We start from the raw sequence: 22,573 nt of genomic DNA on the forward strand, positions 1-22,573 counted from the left end.
TCACTTTAAGAAACAGTTTTTGATTTGGTCATTTCTGTCCTTAGCATAAATTGAAAACACATGTGACTCACCAAAATATCATAAGCATCTGCTTTTTTTAGCTTCACAAAATAAAAAATCAGGGGACGTCTGCATTTGGATTATGACAAAAATGCATTTACCCTAAGTGTAGCAGTAAAGAGTGTGGGATTTGTCTGTAGCTTCCCCCGAATCAGCATGGTCCGTACACAGTGGTGAAATGGCCAGATTTTAAAACCGATGCTAACTTTTTTTTTTTCATCTTTTCCTTTCTAAAGTGATGTTCCTCCGTCCTATGTTCAAACTAAATTTTATAAGCTGAAAGCTACCTGTGTTCCCTTTTGGCAGAAGAAGACTTTTCCAGGTCAGTATTTCCAACATTGAAATAGTTAAGAACACAGCAGGTGGTACCCTGTGTGGGAGTGTGACCCTGGGCACGTGACTTATCTTCTGGGAGCCTCAGTTTCTTCAATTGTAAAATGGTACAGATTGTCACATCCTCATCCCCACCTGACAGGACAAGATAATAGATGAATCGTGGTCAGCAGGGTGCTCGGTGCGTGGCAAGCACTCAGTAAATAACTGTGAGTGTTCCTGGATCACCATCTTGGGCACACACAACATACATGACACATACACACCACGCCACACACACAATTCCAGAATGAACCTAAGACGTCCAGTTCCTTTTCTGCAGCCATTTGTGGGTTTTTTAGGTATTCCCAAACTCAGATCATCAGACTCCTATGGGGACTTTGTTGAACACATATACCTGGGCCTTGTCCCATACATCCCAAATCCTAACCTCCAGGCTGCGTCTAGAGTCTAAATTTTCTCTTAGCAGACAGGAGAGCCTCACTCAGTCTGCCCAGCAGCAGTATTCCAGAACCATGGGTTTGGGTGACACTCTGCCCTGAAGTGTATGATGACCTCCTTCTGGCACTCAGCAGAAAGCTTGCCAGGGTTTGAATCCTGGCTGCATTTGCCCCTACTAACATTTCTTTTTTTTAGAGATTATAGACTACCTTTACGAGACCACCCTGCCTCTGCTTAAGGAAAAGTTAGAGAAGAAGATGGAGAAAGAGGGTACCGAAATCCAGAGTCCCGCAGCACCCAGGCAGGTCTTTCTGTTCAGAGACATCTTTTATCGTGATGACGACAGTGAAGGAGAAGACGGGGAGGAGAAGAGTTAGGGGATGGCACTGTGTCTTGTTCGCCTCCCCACGTTTGCTTTCCAGGTTTGGTTGTATTTCTATGCATGGGGCAAAGAAACTGCTTTCAGTATTGATGTTTAGTAGGGAAGGGGTCCTGGCCAAGGGAGGGGATGTCTATGATATTTCATATTGTGGAGCACCCCTATGTGATTCACACATTCATACTCTAGTGTGTTGGAGCGCATAAAGAAAAATGAGCATCAGGGTCAATTTACTATTTCTGTACCATTGAAAAGAAGCACAACTAGCAGTTTCTATAAAACAACAGTATCCCACATCCCTCTCACTGCAGCAGAGGTAGAGTCATGTCCCATGAACATTGTATTGTGTGGATCTCACCGTACACACACTCCGCAAAACGGGGATTGCCGACATAGTCTGGCGTGAGGCCAGTTTGCTTTTTCTTTTCCTGGTCATCACTCTATGTTCCCAGTGTATGTGAGTATGAGATAAGCACTAGCAGGGGTCATAGATCTGCTGCTCTCTCCAACTGGCTTCTGTTTGTATGTACCTGCCTCACGTGTGGATCTCATCTTCCTGAAGGAGCCGAGTGTTTAAGGATACATATTTTGCATCCAAGCTGCATTCTCAAAGCTTAAAGCCATTTACTGAATTCATCTGGTGTTCTAGCTGGAAAAAAAAAAAAAAAAATCCAAAACAAAAACCCAGCAGTCTCTTCCATTGCTTCCAGAAGGTCTGACTCTGTTAGATTTATGGAAAGATGCCACGTGGGTCTAAGGCACAGCTCATCACCCCTCACGGAATTTCAAGGATAATTTAGATGTTGGGCGATTCCGTCAGTCAGGAAACAAAACCACTCTAGATGTTTCAAACAGAGAAGGACTTAAGGTAGGGATTGTTAAACAGGATGTTAAACAGGATGAGGGCGCAAACAGAAAAGCCCGACTTGCCTAGCCATGGGTAGCTGAGGGCAGGTACTGCAGCCCTGCATGTCCCGCGGTGACCTGGGTTGTCTGCTGCCCCTGCCCTTGCTGGAGTCTATGTCTTCTTGGAACACAGCACCTGCTGCCTCCCAGCATCTTCTGAGTGTCTTCCATGAGCCTTCCCTCAGCAGAACCCTGCCAGCAAGGGGTGTGAGCTTTCCAGGCTTCTGGCCGCACCTGAACATAAGAGAAAGCGTAGGTGAGCAGCATCCCCTGCGGCGATGTCACCATCTGTGCCAAGATGGAACTCTACCATCTCCTAAGTGTTCTCTCTGATGCCACTTATCTAACATCATGATGTGTGTGCTGTTAAGTCATCCACAAAGCTAGACATTTCTCCAAAGCTGCCATCCTTGGAGAAGGAAGGATCCAGAGACAAGTCTAGGAGGAGGCTGGTGTATCCCCAGCACCTGCCACAGTGTTGGGCACAGAAAAGAGACACGGTAAATATGCAGCAAACAAGTGGCTATTTCTTTTTAGTGAGCATTTTACCTTTGGTCACCTCCGATCTGTCAAATGTAACCTGTCTCCTTGCTGATGGGAATAGAAGTTCCTTCTGGAGGGCGATCGGGTGAAATACAGCCTTAAGAATATATATATTTTATGATCCAGCAATTTCACTTCTAGAAATAGAGCAGTTTCACTTTTTAGAAGTAAAAGAACTCATGTATAAGAATGGCACGTTTATAGTTTGAGAAACAGACGAAAATGTAAATGTTCCCTAATGGAAATCTCAATTATGGAATATTCCTAGAAGGGGACGTCATCTGATAATTGAGAACAATCATGATAGATTGGGCCAACATAAAAAGGGGTAAAGAATATTATCAACTAAAATATTTCAGAAGAGTATATATTTTCAATTTTGTTAATGTAACAAAAGGAAATTGTATATACATAGATGCATTAAAACATATGGGAGAAATTAAACCCAAAGTATCGACATTGCTTCTCGGGGCAGTGGGATTGTGAATTTACAGGGTACAACTCTTGATCTGCAAATGCCAGAAAATGGGACCCAGGTAGGTCTGAGGAATCCAGGAACTCTCAAGCCTGGAAGTCTGGAGGGAGTGCTCATTTTAAGTAAGAACTGACCTAGCTACTTGGAGTCACCAAAGATGGGGTTCCTTGCAGATTCTCTGTTCCCCCCTTTGCCATGTGTGTATTCATCTTCAGTGCACACAGGGAGGGAGGCCCCTTTACACAGCCACATGCTTCAGCAGACCAGGTCCCTGTTCATAGGAAGGAAAAAAGGTCTCTTCCATTACTCTTGCTTACATCCTGGGTTTTGCTTCTAGAGCCCAAATTAGAGCCTGTGTCCAGCTCTGAACCATCACTGGAGCCAGGAAGATAGGACTGTGTTCAGCCAGTCTGGACTCACCTCTGGAGCTGGGATTTAGCTCAGCATGCCTGGGGCAGCTGAGAGGATAAATACCCCAGTGAAAAAAGTCAGGGCCCCTAAGCAGAGGAGGTGAATGGACTCTGAGGATGCAACCCACAGTTGTGTGCTGACAGTGGGTCATTGCCCGTGCCATGAATCTTACCCAATAAACTTGTATACTTTTTGTAAAAGTTCTATTTTCGTAACTTTTTCTTGATATCTCCATACCTACCCCCTCAAAAAAAAAAAAAAGTACCATGCAAATATTAACCTTTGCCAAACACTGTCTTTACATAGAATCCAGGAATATGGGAGAAAAAGTTTAGGGTAAACTGTATATGTCAAATGCAGGTCCAGAAGAAGAGAGGCTTGTGAGGGGAAACTGAGTTGAATTTGGGATGTACAGGCTTTGCGGAGATGCCTGGTCCATGGCATGAGTAGAACGGGTGGAAGAGAAGCAGCTGTGCAAGAGATGCAGATTTGTCAACTCCACGGAGGTGAGGGCTGAGCCAGCAAGGGGACAAGCGCAATTTAGAGTCAGAAAAAAGGAAGAGGAACATAAGGTCTACTTGGGAGGACGTGGAGGAGGAATAGCAGACCCAGAGAGAAAAAAGCGCACCTGGCTCATAAGAAACAAGACGGAGGAGCAAAGAGAATTGTTTTTGAAAGTCTGGCTTGTGCATGGTTTGAACTCCTGGCTCAGTGCTGGCCACTTGCACTTTTCAATAGGCATGTTTTTCAACTCTTCAGCTTCATTTGTAGACATCATTCCCCAAAAAAGAGGTCCAAAACCACACCACAGAGGAGGTGGAGCATGAACGTCGTAATCACACAAGACCCTGATTTTCCTATGTGCTTTCAGTTATGCAAGCGTTGACCACACATGGTGAGTCAGGTGCTGCCGGGAGCTAAAAGTGCAGATTTGGAGGCTACACAGTCTAAAAGCTTGCTGAACACCATTTCCAGTTCACCTCCTGAAATACACACCAGTCCTAGTTCTCTGACCTTGTCATCCATCCACCAGTTGGCTCATCGCCTGACCAAGCTGTCAGAGTCCGTTGTTCCAGTCCCTCTCTTCCAACACCCCGTGTCTGCATCCTCTCCCTTGGCCCTTCCCTGTTCAAGACGCCAAGCCTGGATGAGTGCCTCCTCCCTGTACCTAAGAGCTGAGTATTTCTAGAAGAAAACCACACAACTGAGCTGGCTGGTTTCACTTTAATGATTGTCAACCTCAGACACACAGTCACCAGAGGATCTGATCCTACTCTGATCCTCTGATACTTAGTTGTTCTTTCCCTACATCAGCTATTGTACCTTCAACCCTCCCACACCCTTCTGCTCTTCATGATTTACTGAGCAGGATGAAGGCGGCAGATGTTATACTCCCTCTTCCCTCCACCAGCCAGGCAAACCTACCTCTTCTGTACTCATTCCTCCTGCCAGAAGCCGTGTCCTGCACCTGAGCCCTGCACTCTGCCCCTTACATTGTCTCTTGGAGAGTTGGATCTCTTGCTTATCCCTCTCCTAAATTGTTGTCTCTCCTGTTCTGGATCATCGTCACCTGTTCCAGTGTTCCCATACCATCCTTTTTTTTTTTCCATCTTTAAATATATACATAAGAGCACCTGGGTGGCACAGTGGTTGAGTGGTTGAGTGAGTGAGTGGTCTTTGACTCAGGTTGTGATCCCAGGATCATAGGATGAAGTCCCGCATCGGGCTCCTTGGGGGGAGGCTGCTTCTCCCTCTGCCTGTGTCTCTGCCTCTCTCTGTGTCTCAATAAATGAATAAAATCTTATATACATACATATATATATATATGTATGTATGTATGTATTAGTACAAGTGTGGAATCAATACTTAACACGGTGCTCCTTCCACTGCACCCAACTTCTTTTTTTTTTTTTTTAAAGATTTTATTTATTCATCACACACACACAGAGGCAGAGACACAGGCAGAGGGAGAAGCAGGCTCCATGCAGGGAGCCCGATGTGGGACTTGATCCCCGGTCTCCAGGATCATGCCCTGGGCTGAAGGTGGCACTAAACTGCTAAGCCACCAGGGCTGCCCCTGCACCCAACTTCTAAATGTTTGTGTTCCTCAGGGCTATTGGGGGTTCTCTTCACATCTCAGTACCTTGAAACAACATCTACATGCTGATGGCTTCCAGTTGTGTGGTTGCAGGTCAGATTCTCCCCTGAACTCCAAGCTTAAAAAGACATCTGCTGGAGGGCACCTTCGGGGCATAGGCGGTAGAGCGTGCACTCTCGATCTTGGGGTTGTGAGTTTGAGCCCCATGTTGGGGGTAGAGATGAACTAACACAAGCTTTTAAAAATTTCTTTAAGAATGAAAAATGTATCTGCCTACCTGTGATCTCCATTCAGGTGTCTCACATCTCAAGTTTGACACGTTAGTTTCTTAGTCACTCACACGTACATCAAAGTGTGTCACCTGCCCAGGTTTTCTCATCTCCACCAGGGAAACCATATTCACTGATTTGAAGTCAGAAATCTAGGAACCATCCAGTGTTGCTGCTGCCCACCCTCTACAACCAGTCCCTTGGCAAACCCATCAACTGTGCCTCCAGTCAATCATCTGGAATCTGTCCATCTCCACCACCATCTGGCATGGTTTCAGACATCATCCTCTCTGAACTACACTGATCTTCCTGCTTCCACTTACTGGCCCTTCCCGGTGTCCTCCCACAGCTACAGATGTGGTTGTATCACACCACCCTGTTTAAAATCCATGATGTGAGTTCCCTATGGGTTACTCTGCACTGGGGGGAATGTCAAACTCTATGTCATAGTATCTTCAAAGGTCGGAGTCCCAAGGCTAAGATGAAGAGGTCTTCAGGGCTGCACTCTTCTGGAAGATCTAGGAGATTCTGCCTCCTGCTTCTTTGGCTTTGTTGGAACAATTCAGTTCCTTGTGGTTGCAGAGCAGTTTTTTTGCTGGATGTAAATTCAAGGTCATTCTGGAGGCCACTGCATTCCTTGGCTTGTGGTCTCCTTCCTTCATCTTCAAAGCCAGCAGAGAGATTGAATCCCTGTGTAGCATCCCTTTGACCCACTCTTCTGCTTCAGTCTTTAGCCATTAAGCTAAGTAGATTGGGCCCACCTGGATGATCTCTGCTTTAAGATTATCTGATTAGTAGCCTTAATTGCCAACTGCAAACCTTAAGTCCCTTTTGTCACTTAATGTAACATAGTCACAGACTCTGGGGATTATGATATGGCCATCTTTGAGGACTATGATTCTGTCTGTTACAGTCACAATTTATAATAACATGAAAAAGTATCACTTTCCTAGGAATGAATGTCCAAGTCCTCTGTGCAAAAGAACTATAAAATATTATTGGGAAAATTTTTTAAAGGCTGTTGGATCTCCTTAAGGTAGAATTTTGAAGCTTTTTTGTGCATTGAAACTACATGCTTTCAGACCAACCCCTGGATAAAAAAGAGCCACATTTTATATACGCGCAATTGCTCTGCTGTCTTAAACCTCAACAGCTTGCATGAGTAAATTTACTTTTAAGTGGAGAAGTACATTCTTTTAAAAAGCCTTATGAGTTTCTGTGATCTTGCAGTCCATCATGAGACTCTACATTGTTTTGGTACTTAAATCACGGAGTGAAAATCATCTTGAAAGTAGTATGTGATTCCAACAAAAGTATGACTATTGTGTTAAAGACTACTGTATTGATATAGTGAAATGTTGTAACAATGGGAAAGGTATTCCCTTCTTTGGAATTATGCTCCCCAAAGTCTTGATGATGTAGTATGGCTTACTGTGAGCTGGTTATGTTATCTGGACATTAGGTCATCATCTGAGTTTTGCAGCACTGTACACTTTAGTTTTCAGCACTGCACATTTCACATTTGCATGATTAAAAAATTGCTGTGTGTCAAAACCATGCTTCTGGAATGGCTGAAGCTTGATATGTCAGGTTATTTGAATATAATTAATGTTTTGAAGTAGTTGTGACCACAAAGCACCTTTCTAACATGAAGGGCTATGCATCATTTGAAATTACTCAAATAACATCTTCCTACAAATACTTCCAATATCATGATGCCCCTGTGAGAATAGGCAGAAAGAAAAAAAAATTTTTTAAAGAGATTGTTATAAACTAATCATTAAGTGAATTTCACTGCAGCTTATTTTTATGGGAAATCCTTTTAGATGCCAAAGGACAGCTGCAATAGGGAAAACAATTCAATGAAGATGCTTTGTTACATGTTTTGTAGCAGATGATGATCAACCACAGTATTCATGGGCTAGGGCTACCATAACAATATCACTTAAACAACAGAAATTTGTTGTTGGGAAGGCTACAATTCCAAGATGAGAATGCCAGGAGAGTTGGTTTCTGGTGAGCCTTCCCCTTGGTTGGCAGGTGGTACCTTCTCACTGTTGTCTTCTGTGGTCCTCTGTGTGCTCTCCTGGTGTCTCCCTCTTATAAGGACACCAATCCTATTGGTTTTAGGGACTCACCCTTATGACCACATTTAACCTTGATTATCTCCTTAAATGCTGTGTCTCCAAACACAGTGACATTGGAGATGAAGCTTCAACATATGAATTTGGGAAGGTAGAGGACACCATTCAGTCCATAACAACTACTAATGAATATCTTTGATACTTAGAGTTCTCTCATACAGAGAATTTTGCTAAAAACATTTTGCTCTTGCTTTTATTTTACAGTGCTTAGTATAAGTGATTCATCTAGCCAGGTTTACTATAAAAAGGACAAGCTGTATGTACATAATATATGTTAATAAGCCATAGAAGTAATATACCAAACTTTTAAAATTACCGTATTTTCTACTTAGGATTTAGGACTTCAGGGACACCTAGGTGGCTTGGTCAGTTAAGCATCTGGCTCTTGGTATTGGCTCAGTTCATATCTCAAGGTTGTGGGATCAAGCCCCACATCAGGCTCTGGGCTCAGTACAGAGTCTGGGATTCTCACTCTCCCTCCCTCTCTGCCCTTTTCCCCAAACCCATGCATGTGTTCTCTCTCTCTCTTTCTCTCTCAAATAAATCTATAAAAAAAAAAAGAAGGAAAAAAAAGATTTAGGACTTTTTAAAAATGAGTTAAATCCAGTAAAGGTTTTGATTTTTTTTTTTTGTAATAGGAGATGGTTTTTTTACAACTGAAATAACGTTTCAGATAAAGAAAGCATTGGTAAATACTGATATTTGACTTTTTTTTTTTTACCTTATATAATTTCTTTAAATAATACTTTATTTGGGGCATCTTTGCTTCAGGTCATGATCTCAGGATCTTGGGATCAACCCCCCACATGCGGCTCCCTGCTCAGCAGCGAGTTTGCTTCTCCCTGTCCCTCTGCCCCACTCCCTGCCCTGCCCCGCCCTGCCCCGCTCATGGTCTCTCTAGCACGCACTCTCTATCTCTCAATCTTTTTTTAAAAAATAAATAATACTTTTCTTTAAAAAGGTAATAATGCTGTAGTACCTGTCAGGCTCAGTGGAGTGTGTGACTCTTGATCTCGAGGTGAGTTTGAGCCCATGCTTGGTGGAGAAATTAATAAAAATAAAATCTTTTTAATTTTTTAATTTTATTTTTTAAGATTTTATTTATTTATTCATGAGAGACAAAGAGAGAGGCAAAGACACAGGCAGAGGGAGGAGAAGCAGGCTCCCAGCTGAGAGCCCCGATATGGGACTTGATCTCAGGATCATGCCCTGAGCCACCCAGGCGTCCCAAAAAAAAAAAAAAAAAAAAAACTTTTAAAGGTATATGCCTTAATATTAAATATGTCTAAATAAAACAAAACAATCATGTATATATACATATATACATATATATTACTGACGGAAATTTTAAAAGACAAATAGGGAGATACAGTATATTTAATGATTGACTCCATTGTAAAGATGATAGTTCTCCCCAAATTGACCTATAGACCCTATACAATAAAGTAAAAATATCAATAGGATTTGCTATGAAATTAAGCTAATTCTAAAACTTATATGGAAAGACAAAAAGTAGTGAGTACAATCTCGGAATGAGACAAGGTGGGAATATTTACATGCAAGTTTCAAGAGTTACTATAAATCTATAATATAGCACTGTTGCAAAGACAGACCAATGAAACAAACAGAAAAATACAACAACAGCACATCATAATTCTGGGCAATGATCTTTTCATAGCTGTCCCCCTAGTTAGGTGGTGATCGATAAATATTTCATGAGTGAATGAATTGATGGATGCAGAGATGAACTGACCATGAAGCTCCTAAATCTTCAAGCTCTGGGGGCCATCTTTTGCAAGGGCATTTTCTCAGGAGCTTAGAGATGTTCTCATCATGTATTCAGAAGGTTAAATTTTTTTTAAATTTTGTGGGTTTTATTTTCCCTCCCCAGGCTCAGTAATAAAGTCCCTGTGTGCTGCATCTATTCACTTGAGAGCATGTCTTTCATATGACCCATCAAAAGATTAATAAGCCTGCATTTCTCTTCTCTCAGACCAGTCATTGCCTCTGGAACATTGACTTCCTTCCTTGAAAATGCTGTTTTGTTGAGTGGTTTTCAGCTTGGGATCAAAGAACACCTTTCACCCTCAGGCTTGTCATAGTGGCACAGGCAGGTCCAGAAGGAATGTTCGTTCATCTCCTCTGGGGGCACCATTGTTTGCAAGCAGAGGAAGGAGGCTATGTAGCCTGATTTTGGGAACACTGATAAAACTGAAGAGAAGTCCAAGGTACCAGCAAGGGCTGTTCGAAGGCCTCTACTGGCTCCAAGCACTCTGGCTTTCTTGGAAGCCCTATGTCTCTCATGTTATATAAGATACCCACAGCCCACATTTGAGGATATTGGCATAAAATCCTGTGAGTGGAAATGAATTGCAGTTGATGGTTAGACATGTTTCTTTTTGTAAAAGCTTCAACATTTATTATAGTTTTAGATTTTTTATTCAGTAATTTCCTTCCAGAATTGCAATATTTTAATAACCGCTTGCAAATTCCAAAGTCCTGGACTCTGTGTTCATGGATCCAATGGTGAAGTGGCCCTGTTGCCAACTCTCACAGCATGGGAAGAGAAGCACAGGCAGACGTTTGGAGGGTATGAGGAGGGCCTAGGACCTGGGATGGAAGGGCATGGGACTGAAATTTAGCTCAGCTGTGACAGTAAATACCTCACTTTCTATTCTCCTAGGATCAAATTTTCTACCAAATACTGGGAAAAACTGTATTTGAAGTTGTTGCATTAGGAAGTAAAACATTTTTTTTAAAGATTTTATTTATTCATGAGAGACACACACAGAGAGAGGCAGAGACATAGGCAGAGGGAGAAGCAGGCTCCATGCAGGGAGCCCGATGTGGGACTCGATCCCAGGACTCCAGGACCACGCCCTGGGCCAAAGGCAGATGCTAAACCACTGAGCCACCCAGGGATCCCAAGTAAAACATTTTTATAAGCATTTCAAAAGCATGGTATTTATTTCAACTTTAACTGATTTAAATTTCTGTCACTTCTAGGGAAGGTGGCATTGGGAAGGTGGTGGACATTTTGGGGATGTGTTTTTAGGGGGGTTTCATATAGAAATAATACTTCTTGGGGTGCCTGGGTGAGCTGGTTAAGGATCCAACTCTTGATTTTCATTCAGGTCATGATTTCAGGGTTGTGAGATGGAGCCTGTGCTGGGCTCCTTGCTGGGTGTGGAGTGCTTAAGATTTTCTCTCTCTTTAAAAAAAAAAAAAAAGGAAAGAAATACAACTTTCGACTTTGGAAAGATGCTTCAGAATGTTTCAAAAACATGACAGAATTTGTAAGTTCCTGCTTTGTCTGAAGGGTGTTATTTCTAGTCTTTTGTGCTTTCTTTGGTTTTTCTGTATACAGAATCCCATCACCTGGGTTTAAAGATAGTTTTACTTCTTCCTGCCCGATATGGAAGCCTTTTATTACTTTTTCTGGTTCACTTGTTCTAGCTAGAACTTCCAGAAATATCAAATAGCAGTGGTGAATGCAGCCATCCTCATCGAGATCCTCATCTAAGTATAAGGAGAGCTCTTAGTCTTCCACCATTGAGTATGATGTCCACTAGGGGTTTTTCATACATGCCCTTCATCATGTTGAGGAAGTTCCCTTCTATTTCTGGTTTCCTGAGTGGTTTTTTTTTTTTTTTTTAATCATGAAAGGAGGTCTGGTTTGTCAAAGATGATGTTATTTTCTGCATCAATTGAGATGATCCTATGTTTTCCCCCCCTCTATTCTATTAATGTACATTGGTTGATTTCTCCTGTGTTGAACAACCCCTGCATTCCATTTGGTCATGGTGAATAATCTTTGTCATGTATAACTGAGTTTGGTTTGCTGGTATTTTGTTGAGGATTTTTACGTGTTTCCTCATAAAGGACCCTGGCCTGTAGTCTTATTTTCGTGTGATGTCTTAATCTGGTTTTAGTATCAGGGTAATGCTGGCCTTATGGAATGACCTCCTGTTCTTCTGTTTTTTTTTGTTTTTTTGTTTTTGTTTTTTTTTTTAAGACTTTGAGAAATATTGGCATTAATTCTTCTTTAAATGGTTGGTGGAATTCACAAGTGAAACCATCTGTGCCTGGATTTTTCTTTCTTGGGAAGTTTTTTTTTTAAAAGATTTTATTTATTTATTCATGAGAGACACGGGGTGGGGGGGAGTGCGGCAGAGACACAGGTAGAGGGAGAAGCAGGCTCCATGCAGGGAGCCCAACGTGGGACTCCATCCAAGGTCTCCAGGATCACACCCCGGGCCGAAGGCGGTGCTAAACCGCAGAGCTACCCGGGCTGCCCCTTGGGAAGTTTTTAATCAGTGATTCAGGAGCGCCTGCGTGGCTCAGTGGTTTCGAGTTGGCCTTTCATGAATAAATAAATAAAGTCTTAAAAAAAACAGTCACTGATTCAATCTCTGTAATGTTACAGGTCTTTTCAGACACTATTTTCTCTTGAGTCAGTCTTCATAGTTTGGTGGGGGGGAGGAGGATGGTTAGGAATTTGTGCATTGCACCAAGTTTATCTAATTTGTCGGCCTACAATTTCCTCAGGATTCTCTTGCACCCTTCTGACTTATGTAAGGCCAGTGTTAAATGTCCTCACTTTGTTTCTAATTTTAGTGATTTGGCTCTTACCTCTTTTTTGTCAGGCTAGCTAAATATTTGCCAATTTTGTTAACTTTTCCAAAGAACTGACTTCTGCTTTTGTTAATTTTTCTCTGTTTTTCATTTCTCCCCACTCTTACTTTTATTTCCTTCCTTTGCTAATCTTGGGTTCTCTTTGCTCTTCATTTAATAGATTTTTAAAGTGTAAAGTGATTTGAGTTTTTTTAATGAAAGTATCTACAGCTGTAATTTCCCCTCTGAGAACTGGAAAAATGGAAATCTAGTCTCTTACTTCATTGCATACACAGTGGAAAAAATGTTAATATAAGACTTCTGGCAGAAAATATAAGACAAAATCCGTATAAATTCTTAGGACACAAAAAGCACGAACCATTAAGGAGGCAGTTGGTAAATTGGATTTTGATACAGGAAAGCTAGGTTCTTGTCTCAAGAGTCGAAGAATGAATCTCAAGGACAAAGAGAGTGAGTAAAGTGATAAATGTTTATTAGGCAAAGATACAGAGAAAGCTCTCAGAAGTGAGAGGGGTCCCAACAGGGTTGCCACTAAGGGCAGCTTTTTTGGCTGGCCATTTACTGAGAAACTAACCAGGGAGCCCACAGCCTTGAGATTTCTTTGTGCTGTCTTGTGTGATTGACATATGGCTGTTTGGGGGGTCTGGTGAGTTTCTGTGATTGCTTAGTAACCATCAAAGGGAGATACTCCCTAACATTCTGGAGCTAGGAAGCCAGGGTTTAAAAAAATTTTTTTCTCTGTTTTTGTTGCTTTATCTCTGTTTCCTTGGGATTGGTAGGAACCTGACTCTGGGCCTTTTGGTGTCCTTGGGATTTATGGGAGCCCAGAGATTTATAGGAGCGACTCTGGGCCTTTCCCTTACCTTTCCCTGCCTGGCCCCACCTGTCCCTAACTGAATTTCATCAGAATTTAAAACTTATACTCTGCTGATGATACTGCTGAAAATTAAAATGTAAGCCACAAGTTGAGAGAGGCAAATACATATAATCAAGTCCAGTTCTACATGTAAGGAGCTTAGAAGCCACTGCTCCATCCTAACAAGTAAAAAGCTGAACTGACTGAAAAATCAACTCTTCTGGGGTCTATAAGAGAGAGGAGGACACAGGCAACATGCTGCTTCAAAGATTAGAGAGACAAGCAGGCAAATAGGATAACAGCTTCCATGAGCAGACACCACAAATGGAAACCACCATGGGAGCAAATGCTGAGTAGGAAAACCTGCCCTGTGATTGAGGAATCCTTGGAGGCTTGGTGCAGACAACTTAGAATTACAAACTCCAGGAACATTGATTTGGAGAGGCGCCTTCACTGTTTTAGGAGATTGACCTCCAGGAGCTTAACCAGGTTTCCACAGTAAATATCAGAGGGAAAAAAACCCTTGTTTTTCCAGCAGGGAGAAGGGAAAAAATCATTTTGAGATACACTAGAGCACCCTGTTTTCACAAGACCTGCCCTCAGGAGAAACTAGCTAACCAGAGTCCAATCTGCCCGGGTGTTGTCAGAACCTAAATGACCTGGGGGGAAGGACAAGACCCAAATCCAATCAACTCCAGTACCTGGGGGTAGGGGAATGCCCAACTGCAGCCCACTCTGGCCATTCTCTCCTAAAGGGAAGAAAAAAATTATAAACACTTTTAAAGTTAACAGTCCAATGGTGGTTTAAAGTTAACAGTCCAATGGTGGAAGCTCACTAAAAGACTGAGATCTAGGGCAGCCCAGGTGGCTCAGCGGTTTAGCGCTGCCTTCAGCCCAGGGCATGATCCTGGAGACTTGGGATCGAGTCCCACGTCAGGCTCCCTGCATGGAGCCTCCTTCTCCCTCTGCCTGTGTCTCTGTCTCTCATGAATAAATAAATTAAAAATCTTAAAAGAAAGACTGAGGTCTAATCCTAAGACTAAAACACTTCCCCCCCACATCTCGCCATCACATTACAAAAGACCTATTTACAACTTTTGCTTTTACATGGTACATTATGCCCAACTATCAAGAACATTTTGAGGCATACCAAAGGGTAAAAACACAATTTGAAGAGACAGAGCAAGCATCAGAACTAGACATGGCCAGGATTTTAGACTTAACAGACTGGGAATTAAAAAAACAAAACAAAAAACCAACTATGATTGGGATACCCGGGTGGATCAGTCAGTTAAGCACCTGACTTTGGCTGAGGTCATGATCTCAGAGTTCTGGGATCAAGCCCCATCGAGCCCCCTGTCAAGTCCCGTGTTGGGCTCCGTGCTCGGCAGGGATCTGCTTGTCCCTCTCCCTCTGTTCCTCCCTTCCTCCCCCCCTCCCTCCCTTCCTCATGCTCTTTGTCCCTCAAGTAAATATAAAAATAAAACAACTATGATTAAAATGCTAAGCGTTCTAGTGGATAAAGTAGATAGCATGCAAGAACAGATGGGCAATGTAGTACAGAGTTGGGAATCCTAACAATTAAAAAGGCAGGCTAGAAATAAGCACTGTAACAGAAATGAAGAATGCTTTTGATGGGCTTTTTAGTAGTAAGCTGGACATGGCTAAGAAATGAATCTGAGGGATCCCTGGGTGGCGCAGCGGTTTGGCGCCTGCCTTTGGCCCAGGGCGCGGTCCTGGATATCCGGGATCGGGTCCCGCGTCGGGCTCCCGGTGCATGGAGCCTGCTTCTCCCTCTGCCTGTGTCTCTGCCTCTCTCTCTCTCTCTGTGACTATCATAAATAAATAAAATAAAAAAAAAAGAAATGAATCTGAGCTTGAGGATATAGCAATGAAGATTACCAAAACAAAAGCAAAAAACAAAACAGCAACAACAAAACTGAAAAGCAAAGAAAACAAAGATTGAAAAACAAACAGTATCCAAGGATTGTGGGACTACAAAGGTGTAACATACACATAATGGGAATACCAGAAAAAGAAAGAAAAGGGGGCAGCCCAGGTGGCTCAGCGGTTTAGCTCTGCCTTCAGCCCAGGGCATGTTCCTGGAGACCGGGGATCGAGTCTCACATTGGGCTCCCTGCATGAAGCCTGCTTCTCCCTTTGCCTGTGTCTCTGCCTCTGTCTCTGTGTGTCTCTCATGAATAAATAAATAAAATCTTAAAAAAAAAAAAAAAAGAAAAAGGACAGCTGGGGGCTGTTTGCCAAAAAAAAAAAAAAAAAAAAGAAAGAAAGAAAGAAAGAAAAGAACAGAAAGAATATTTGAAATAATGGTGGAGAATTTCCCCTAGATTAATGTTAGATGCCAGATCACATCAGAAAGTTCAGAGAACACCAAGAGGATACATGCCAAAAAAAACTACAACTAGGCATATCATTTTTGAATCACAGAAAGTCAAAGATAAAAAAAGAATTCTTGAAAGAAGCCATAGGAAAGATTTAAGTAGTTATGTCCCACTCATAGCTTTCCCATTCAGATCAGGTACCATTATTTTTGACATTATACTGGAAATCCTTGTTAATGCATTAAGGCAAGAGAAGGAAATAAAAAGTATACAGACTGAGAAGGAAGAAATAAAACCATCTTTGTTCATGTATGACTTTATCATCTATCTATAAAATCCAAAAGAACTGACATAAAACTTGGGACTGGGCAGCCTGGATGGCTCAGCAGTTTGGTGCCGCCTGCAGCCCCGGGGTGTGATCCTGAAGACTGGGGATCGAGTCCTACATCGGGCTCCCTGCATGGAGCCTGCTTCCCCCTCTGCCTGTGTCTCTGCCTCTCTTTCTCTCTCTCTCTCTCTCTTTCTCTCTCTCAGTCTCTGTCTCTATGAATAAATAAATAAAATCTTAAGAAAAAAACCCCTTGGAACTAATAAGAGATTATAGCAGGATTGCAAGATTTAGGTCAATACACAAATGTCAGTTGCTTTCCTGTATGCCATCAACAAACAAGTGGAACTTGAAATTAAAAACACAATAGCACTTACATTAGCACTCCCAAAAGTGAAATGCTTTGGTATAAATCTAACAAATTATGTACAACATATATATGAGGAAAACCACAAAACTCTGATGAAAAATAACAAAGAAGTAAATAGATGGATAGGAAGACTCAATACTGTCAAGATGTTGGTTCTTCCCAACTTGATAGACTCAGTGCAGTCTTGGTCAAATTCCCAGCAAGTTTTCTGTGGCTATTGACAAACTGATTCTGAAGTTTATATGGAGAGGCAAAAGATGCAGAAGAGCCAACTCAATACTGCAGTAGAACAAAGAAGACTGATGCTACCCCAACTTCAAGACCTACTATAAAACTATAGTAATCAAGACAGCATCATATTGGTACAAGAATAGACAAGTAGGTCTATGGGACAAAATAGAGAGCTTAGGAATAGATCCCTGTAAGTGATCTGACCTGTCAACTGATCTTTGAAAGCAGCACAATGGAGCAAAGATAGTCTTTTCAGCAAGTGGCGCTGAACAATTGGACATTCAAAAAAAACGAAGGTGGACATAGACCATACACACTTCACAAAAATTAAATCAAAATGGATCATAGATCTAAACATAAAATGCAAAACTATAAACTCCTAGGAAATACCATAGGAGAAAATCTAGAGGGGATCCCTGGGTGGCTCAGTGGTTTAGTGCCTGCCTTCAGCCCAGGGCGTGATCCTGGAGACCCGGAATTGAGTCCTACCCACGTCAGGCTCCCTGCCTGAAGCTTGCTTCTCCCTCTGCCTGTGTCTCTGCTTCTCTCTTTCTCTGTGTCTCTCATGAATAAATAAATGAAATCTAAAAAAAAAAAAACCTAGATGACCTTGGTTATGGTGATGACTTTCCAAATACAACACCAAAGGCATAATCCGTGAAAGAAATAATTGATACTCTGGATTTCATTAAAATTAGAACCTCTGCTCTGTGAAAGACAATGTGGAGTGAGAAGAGAAACCAGACTCAGGAAACATTGTTGCATAAGACAGCTGATCAAGAACTGTCATGCAAAATATACACAAACCTCTTCAAACTCAACAATGAGAAAAAACAAACAAACAAACAGGAGTGTCTGGGTGGCTCAGTCTGCTGACCATACAACTCTTGGTTTTGGCTCAGGTCATGATGTCAGGGTGGTGGGATTGAGCCCCATATTTCAGGCTCTGAGATCAGCGGGGAGTCTGCTTGAGATTCTCCCTTTCCCTCTCCCTCTGTCCCTTCCCCTGCTCTCGCTCTCTCTCTTAAAAAAAAAAAACTGATGAATAAATGGGCAAAAGACTTGGACACTTCGCCAAAGAAGATATACAGGTTGCAATATTTGAAAAAATGCTCCATATCCTATTTCATTGAAGGCTTTCAAATTAAAACAACAATGAGATATGATTACACACCTGTTAGACTGCCCAAAATCTGGAACACTGACACCCCCAAATACTGGTGAGGATGTGGAGCAATGGGAAGTCTCATCTATTGCTGGTGGGAATACAAAATGGCACCATCACTTTGGAAGACAGTTTGATGGTTTCTTAGAAAACTAAACATACTCTTAGCATAGGATCCAGTGATTGTGCTATTTATCTAAATGAACTGAAAACTTATGTCCATACAAAACCTGGCACATAGATGTTTATAGCTACTTTATTCATAATCCCTTAAACTTGGAAGCAACCAAGAGGCCCTTCAGTAGGTGAATGGGTAAACTGTGGGTACGTCTGGAGAATGGAGTATTATTCAGTGCTAAAAAACAAAAAAGAGCTAGCAAGACATGAAAAGACATCTAGGACCCTTAAATATATATTCCTAAGTCAAAGAAGCCAATCTGAAAAGGCTACATACTGTGTGATTCCAGTTATATGACAAGGAAAACAAAGGGAAAACTATGGAGGCAGTAAAAAGATCAGTGGTTGCCAGGGGTGAGACCAGGGAGTGATGAACAGACAGGACACAGAGGATTTTTAGGGCAGTGAAAGCCTTCTATGATATAATGATAGATACCTTTCTATGCATTTGTTTAAGCTAGATAGATTGTACAGCACAAAGAGTGAACCCTGATATAAACCATGGACTCTGGGTGATAATGATGTATCAGCGTAGTTTCATCAGTTGTAACCAAGGTACTGCTCTAGTGAGGGATGCTGACAGTGGAGGAGGTTGTGCATATATAGGGTGGCAGTAAGCATATTGGAAATCTCTGTACTGTCAGTTTTGCTGTGAACTTAAAACTACTCTAAAAAAATTAAGTCCTTAAAAAAATGGCCAAAGGAACTCATGCAGACAATTCCCAAAGATATACTAATTCCCAATAAGCTATTCTACATTATTAGTTATCATTGAAAATACAAATGAGGTACACTTTTAACGCAATAGGTTGACTGAAGTTTAAAAGATTCACAATAAGGAGTTTTGACAAGATTGTGGAAGAAAATGGAAGTCTTGCATTGGCAGATAGGAATGTAAGATGGTAAAAATTACTTTGGAAGGTTTCTTGTAAATTGCCTTAACCTTAAGGGCATACCCTGTAATGTAACGTTTCCACTCTTGGTTATTTATCCAAGTTAAGTGAAAACATGTCCATCGAAAGACTTGTACAGTAAATTCATAACAGTTTTATTCATCATACCAGAAAACTTAAAATCACCCAATATCCATCAGTAGATGAATGAAAAAAATTGTGGTATATTCACTTAATATCATACTCCATAATAAAAATGAATGCTGATACATGCAGTGACATCTCTGATCCTCATACCCTTTATTTTGAACAAAAGAAGACTGACAAAATGTTACATAATGTATAATTCCATTAAAAAGAGTTCTAGTGTGCCTGGGCTGGCTCAGTCAGTCAGACACCTGATTCTTGAAATATATTTTTTTAAATTTTTATTTATTTATGATAGTCACACACAGAGAGAGAGAGAGAGAGAGAGGCAGAGACACAGGCAGAGGGAGAAGCAGGCTCCATGCACCAGGAGCCCGATGTGGGACTCGATCCCCGGTCTCCAGGATCGCGCCCTGGGCCAAAGGCAGGCACCAAACCGCTGCGCCACCCAGGGATCCCCAGACACCTGATTCTTGATTTCAGCTCAGGTCATGATTTCAGGGTTGTGAATTTGATCCCTGTGTTGGCCTATGCGACTATGCACTCGGCGTGGAGCCTGCTTAAGATTCTTTCTCTCTCTCTCTCAAAAAAAAAAAAAAAAAAGTTCGGGCAGTCCGGGTGGCTCAGCGGTTTAGCGCCACCTTCAGCCCAGGGCCTGCCTGATCCTGGAGTCCCAGGATGGTGTCCCATGTCGGGCTCCCTGCATGGAGTCTGCTTCTCCCTCTGCCTGTGTCTCTGCCTCTTTTTCTCTGTGTGTCTCTCATGAATAAATAAAATGTTTAAAAAAAAGTTCTAGAATTAAATGAATCTGTGGTGATAAATAAGGTGATAGAAATCAGATCACCAGTTCTATTTGGTGAGTATAGAGAAGGGGATTACTGCAGAGTGTCCCAAGAGCACTTTCTGGACGAAAAAACATGTTTTATATCATGATTGGAGATGGGTACATGAAAGTGTGGAGTTGTTAAAAGTCCTCAAACACTTAGAATCTCTGTTTTATTGTGTATGATTTTATATAAATTACATAAACTTGACAAAATGACTATGAGGCAAAAGTAAGATAAATGACATTGAAATCAGTAGCGATTATAACAAAAATTCAACAATTTATTAAGAAATTCGTTTCTTCTTTTTTAAAGATTTTATTCATTTATTTGACAGAGCACACAAGCAAGGGGAGTGGCAGGCAGAAGGAGAGGGAGAAGCAGGCTTGCCGCTGAGCAGAGAGCCTGATGTGGGGCTCAATCTCAGGGATCATGCATGACCTGAGCCAAAGGTAGAAGCTTAACTGACTGAGCCACCCAGGTGACCCAAGAGATCTATTTCAAATAGAAATAATAACGGTTCTCAGGCTTGTTGATTATGCAAATAATAATGAGGAATGAGTCACATGATCAAACTGGAGAAAGTACTGAAAACTTTTTTAAAGATTTATAAATTTGAGAGAGAGAGAAAGAGAGTGAGCATGTGAGCAAGGCGAGGTGCAGAGGGAGAGGGAGAAAGAATCCCAAGCAGATTTCTCACTAATAATGGAGCCTGATATCACACCTGAGCCAAAACCAAGAGTTAGATGCCCAACCGATTACTCAGGCACCCCGAAAGTACTGAAATTTTAACATAACTGACACATAAAAGTCACAATATGTTGCTAAAAAATGAGAACATCTATCACAACCTTGTAATAATGTGTCATCAATTCTAAATATTTAGGCTCAGTCACTACATCAGAAACTATGTGCTCTGAAATCTTATAGGTCATATGTGAAAAAGAACTTGATAGTAATTTTAATTTGACAATCTTAAAAATTTCATGACATCAGATTGAATAATTTGAAATAAACTTTTATAACATTTTTATTAAGATTTTATCTTATGAGAGAGAGAGAGAGAGAAGCAGACTCCCCACTGAGCCAAGAGCATGAGCCAAGAGCTGGACACATGCCCAGGATCCCAGGATCATGACCTGAACTAAAGGCAGATCCTTAGCTCACTGAGCCACCCAGGTGCTCCTATTTTATTTTATTTTTTTAAGATTTATTATTTGAAAGAGACAGGGAGTGAGGGGAGGGGCAGAGGGAGAGGAAAGAGAATCCCCAGCAGACCCTGCTGAGCGCACAGGCAAGGGTTCTGCCTCACAATCCTGAAATTAAGACCTGAGCCAAAACCAAGTCTCATGCTTAACCAACTTAGCCACATAGGCACCCCTAAAATTTTCTTTTTAAGTAATCTGTACACCCAACACGGGGCTCAAACTCACAACCCAGAGATCGAGAGTTGTGCACCCTACTGACTGAGCCACCCAGGTGCCCAAATCTTTCCTAAACTCTGAATAAAATTCCATCAACCTTGATAGAGAAAAGACTGCATTCCCTTTGTGTTCTCTATTGAAACTGATCTTCAACCTTATTGTCCAGGTCACTGAAGTGTGTGAAGCCACAATACACAATTTTTGTCGATTTATGTTTGCAGTTTTTTTGTTAGGGTGGGGTTTATATTGGTGGATTGTCTCTTTACAAAATGCATAATTTGTGCTAGTCATTCCAAATATTAATTTCATTCCTAATTTTGTACTTATGTACTGAGACTGTTGGGGTCTTACAGCCCATAACCCCAACCCTCCAGTTGCGTACATCCTGGATCAGTGAGTCAGGGGACATGATGTGGAGGGTTAAAAAAAGAAAAGTTTCCAGAAAAAACGCACTCAGTGCTACTTCATAAAACTAAAAAAGCCAGCAAATACACCAATAGATCATTCACAGGTTGAAAGCAAACGCAGTCTGTGGACTCAGAGGCAGCATGAAAGTGACTTGGGTTGGGCATCACTTTCTGCCTCCATCAGCACTTCCCTAAAAATATAAAAAGCTGCGGGCACCTGGGTGGCTCAGTAGTTGAGGGTCTGCATTGGGCTCAGGTCGTGATCCTGAGGTCCCGGGATCGAGTCCCGCATTGGGCTCTCCGCGGGGAGCCGGCTTCTCCCTCCGCCTCTCTGTCATGGGTAAGTAAAATCGTTAAAGAAGTATCAAAAGCTGTACTAGTGACTGTTGGCACAAAGCCCAGTATGTTCACTAAGGTTTGACCCAACCTGCACTCGCGCGGTCCCCCCCCCATCTCCTGAGACGCTACTACACGGGCGCGTGTGGGGTGGCAGGTCCCCGCTCCGCAGACACGTGGCCGCGCACGACGCGCGGGCGGGAAGCGGCGCCGGCTCCCCCTGCGGGGCGGGGCGGGGGGGGGGGGCACGTGCGCAGAAGCGTCTAGAAACCCGGCGACCAACGGTCGCTCCGCCGTCAGTTCAGCGGCTCCAACGGACCGAGGGGGGAGGGGCGCCCCAGCCCCAGCCCCGCCCCTTCTGGAATGTTCTCCCGCCCGC

The 22,573-nt window shown here is 42.2% G+C and overlaps 1 protein-coding gene and 1 long non-coding RNA gene across 9 annotated transcripts in view; one reads left to right on the top strand and one right to left on the bottom strand.

The window, feature by feature from the left end:
- TTF1 (transcription termination factor 1) overlaps positions 1-3,751 on the top strand; it is a 25,399-nt gene extending 21,648 nt beyond the window's left edge. For 2 of the 3 annotated variants that reach the window (XM_038548947.1, XM_038548948.1), the window contains exons 10-11: positions 297-382; positions 1,030-3,751. In XM_038548947.1, coding sequence (XP_038404875.1) covers positions 297-382; positions 1,030-1,211 — 268 coding nt within the window. In that variant the 3' untranslated portion in view covers positions 1,212-3,751. Of the gene's footprint in view, positions 1-296; positions 383-535 lie in introns of all 3 variants that reach the window. The other variant, XM_038548949.1, reaches the window with a different exon arrangement.
- LOC111097481 lies at positions 1,439-22,378 on the bottom strand. 6 transcript variants are annotated; one of them, XR_005364874.1, is made up of 4 exons: positions 22,076-22,378; positions 14,252-14,299; positions 3,272-3,408; positions 1,439-2,353 (listed from the first exon to the last, which is right to left on the bottom strand). It is a non-coding gene; the product is annotated as an uncharacterized LOC111097481 (long non-coding RNA). The 6 variants fall into 6 exon arrangements; XR_005364872.1 differs by lacking the exon at positions 14,252-14,299 and having other exon boundaries at positions 22,076-22,375; XR_005364873.1 differs by lacking the exons at positions 14,252-14,299; positions 22,076-22,378 and adding an exon at positions 5,924-8,516.
- Positions 22,379-22,573: the final 195 nt, after the last annotated feature.

The sequence above is a fragment of the Canis lupus genome, chromosome 9 (genome assembly GCF_011100685.1).
Source record: "Canis lupus familiaris isolate Mischka breed German Shepherd chromosome 9, alternate assembly UU_Cfam_GSD_1.0, whole genome shotgun sequence".
Lineage (NCBI taxonomy): Eukaryota > Metazoa > Chordata > Mammalia > Carnivora > Canidae > Canis > Canis lupus.